The 3,153-nt window shown below is 49.8% G+C and overlaps 1 protein-coding gene across 1 annotated transcript; it reads left to right on the top strand.

Moving 5' to 3' along the window:
* The first annotated feature begins 583 nt into the window (after window positions 1–583).
* On the top strand, window positions 584–1,856 carry LOC122681136 (proline-rich protein 2-like). Its single transcript, XM_043882847.1, has 2 exons — window positions 584–595; window positions 798–1,856. Exons 1-2 carry the CDS (start codon window positions 584–586, stop codon window positions 1,854–1,856), a joined length of 1,071 nt encoding a protein of 356 aa, XP_043738782.1.
* Window positions 1,857–3,153: the final 1,297 nt, after the last annotated feature.

The raw sequence follows: 3,153 nt of genomic DNA, 5'->3' as shown, positions 1-3,153 counted from the left end.
TAGCCACAGCAGCCTTGACACCCAGTCCAGAGGATTGCCACATGTGTTAATTGCATAGACTAAAGTTTATGGACTAGGATGATGAGCATGCAAAGCTATGATGGAAGGAATCAGTTCATTTGTGGCTACTGCCTACAAGCTAGAGCTCAAATTTTAAAGACAAATCAGTTTTGGATTGGATACACAGAAGCAAGAAATTCCCTAGGGCTGACATATATGGAGTACTACTTTAAAAAGATAAAACATTAACACCCAAATGGTATAAAACCACTTTTAAACTTGTATGTAAAGATCCTTTGATAACCTCCTGGAAGGATATCTCTCACAGACTCATCAATTTGTTTAAATTATGATAACAGTGATTAAAATAAAATTAATCAAACACGCCACGGAAATTTTCCTTAAACATATTTAGATTCTTAAAATCACCATTAGACAGATGAAAACATAATGGAAGTGCACTTTCGGTATAATTGTCATTAACTTGTTAACCATCTGTATTCATTTAAACCCTAAGTGTGTGACTATTCACATGTAGCACAGTCATTCTGCCTCAGACTAGAGAAGGCCTAGGTAAAACAGGATGAAGAAGCAGGTAAACTCAAAAAATGTAAGGGCTTCCCTGGTGTCTCAGTGATAAAGAATCTGCCTGCCAATGCAGGAGACACGCGTTCCATCCCTGATCCCGGAAGATGCCACATGCTGAGGCCACAACTACTGAGTCTGAGCTCTAGGGCCTGGGAGTCGCAACTACTGGGCCCACCTGCTTCAGCTACTGAAGCCGGAGTGCCCTCGAGCCTGTGCTCTGCAACGAGAGGAGCCGCCACCAGAGCGGCCGCCACAGGAGTGGCCACCACCAGTCAGTCACCACAGGAGCGGCCGCCACCCGAAGGAATACCACCAGTCAGTCACCACAGGAGGGGCCGCCACCAGAGGGAACAGCACGTTCAGTCACCACAGGAGCGGCCACCACCGGAGGGAACACCACCATTCAGTCACCACAGGAGGGGCCGCTCCTGGAGGGGACAGCACCGTTCAGTCACCACAGAAGCGGCCGCCACCAGAGGGAACAGCACGTTCAGTCACCACAGGAGCAGCCACCACCGGAGGGAACACCATCAGTCAGTCACCACAGGAGGGGCCGCCACCAGAGGGAACAGCACCGTTCAGTCACCACAGGAGCGGCCTCCACCAGTCAGTCACCACAGGAGGGGCCGCCACCAGAGGGAACAGCACGTTCAGTCACCACAGGAGCAGCCGCCACTGGAGGGAACACCACCATTCAGTCACCACAGGAGGGGCTGCCCCTGGAGGGGACAGCGCCGTTCAGTCACCACAGGAGCGGCCGCCACCAGTCAGTCACCACAGGAGGGGCCGCCCCTGGAGGGGACAGCACCGTTCAGTCACCACAGGAGGGGCCGCCACCGGAGGGAACACCACCAGTCAGTCACCACAGGAGGGGCCGCCACCAGTCAGTCACCACAGGAGGGGCCGCCACCAGTCAGTCACCACAGGAGGGGCCGCCACCAGAGGGAACAGCACGTTCAGTCACCACAGGAGCGGCCGCCACTGGAGGGAACACCACCATTCAGTCACCACAGGAGGGGCTGCCCCTGGAGGGGACAGCGCCGTTCAGTCACCACAGGAGCGGCCGCCACCAGTCAGTCACCACAGGAGGGGCCGCCCCTGGAGGGGACAGCACCGTTCAGTCACCACAGGAGGGGCCGCCACCGGAGGGAACACCACCAGTCAGTCACCACAGGAGCGGCCGCCACCAGTCAGTCACCACAGGAAGGGCCGCCACCACTCAGTCACCACACCTGAAGGGGGCCCCCACCCCCGCTCACCACAACTGAAGAAAAGCCAGAGCAGCAACAAAGACCCAGCACAGCCAAAACATAATCGATCTGTTTAAGAAAGAAATGTAACATTATAAATGTGGGGATAATAGAAACTAAATTAGAAAGGACTCCTCCAGCTTAAAGTGGGAGCTCTGAAGCGCCTGGTGCTTCTATCTGTTACCTTCCCCAGGTGTCTTCTCAATAAACATGTGGAGAGAGGCCAAGTTGTAGCAGTGATCAGAGCAGTGCATAAGAATGACTGATATGCATGTACGCTCAACACTGTTTCTATTTTGAAAAAGAGGGTGAAAGGGCCCAGACAGAACCAGGGGGTAACGCACATACACATCAATTCTTCCACGTTTTCATCTCTGCATCAGCCAGAACCACTTTCACCAGACACTAGTAGCCACTTTGTTATAGGAAATCTCCTAGAAAAGGCTTAAAAGCAATTTGACTTCTTCACTTTTCTCCCCATCCCATCACATAAATACATGCCTGCAGCCCTATGTCTAAATATTTAGCATCAGTTCTTTGATGCTTCTGAACTGTGGTGTTGAAGAAGACTCTTGAGAGTGCCTTGGGCAGCAAGGATCAAACCAGTCCATCCTAAAGGAGATCAGTCCTGAGTGTTCACTGGAATATTTACATACAAAGCTCCAATACTCTGGCCACCTGATGCAAGGAGCTGACTCTTTGGAAAAGACCCTGATTCTGGGAAGGATTGGGGGCAGGAGGAGAAAGGGACGACAGAGGATGAGATGGCTGGAAGGCATCACTGACTCGATGGACATGAGTTTGAGCAAGCTCCAGGTGATAGCGAAGGACAGGGAAGCCTGGCGTGCTGCAGTCCATGGGGTCGCAAAGAGTCAGACATGACTGAGCGACTGAACAACACAACACTGCATTAAATACTGTATTGAATAGCATGTAATCTATCTTCACATTTGGGCAAGTATATTGCCACATTGACAATTTTTTGAATTATGTAAGTTTAAAGCACTTATTGACTGAGAATTTGCAAATTGCCAAAGTATCAAATTTAACTTTTATTTTAGATGTCTGTGTACTCTATTTAGATAAGAAATAAAATCCATAATTCATCAAATGCTTTATACTTATAACATGGAATATATTTTCATTAAATATATTTCAGTAAAGTCACAAATGAATATGTTATAATCAGTTCAGTTGAGTTCAGTTGCTCAGTTGTGTCCGACTCTGTGACCCTATGAACCGCAGCATGCCAGGCTGCCCTGTCCATCATCAACTCCAGGAGTCTACCCAAACCCATGTCCATTGAGTTGGTGAT

Source organism: Cervus elaphus, chromosome 23 (assembly GCF_910594005.1).
Source record: "Cervus elaphus chromosome 23, mCerEla1.1, whole genome shotgun sequence".
NCBI lineage: Eukaryota > Metazoa > Chordata > Mammalia > Artiodactyla > Cervidae > Cervus > Cervus elaphus.
The sequence above is the reverse complement of the archived record's forward strand: the minus strand, read 5'-3'. Positions and strand labels throughout refer to the sequence as shown.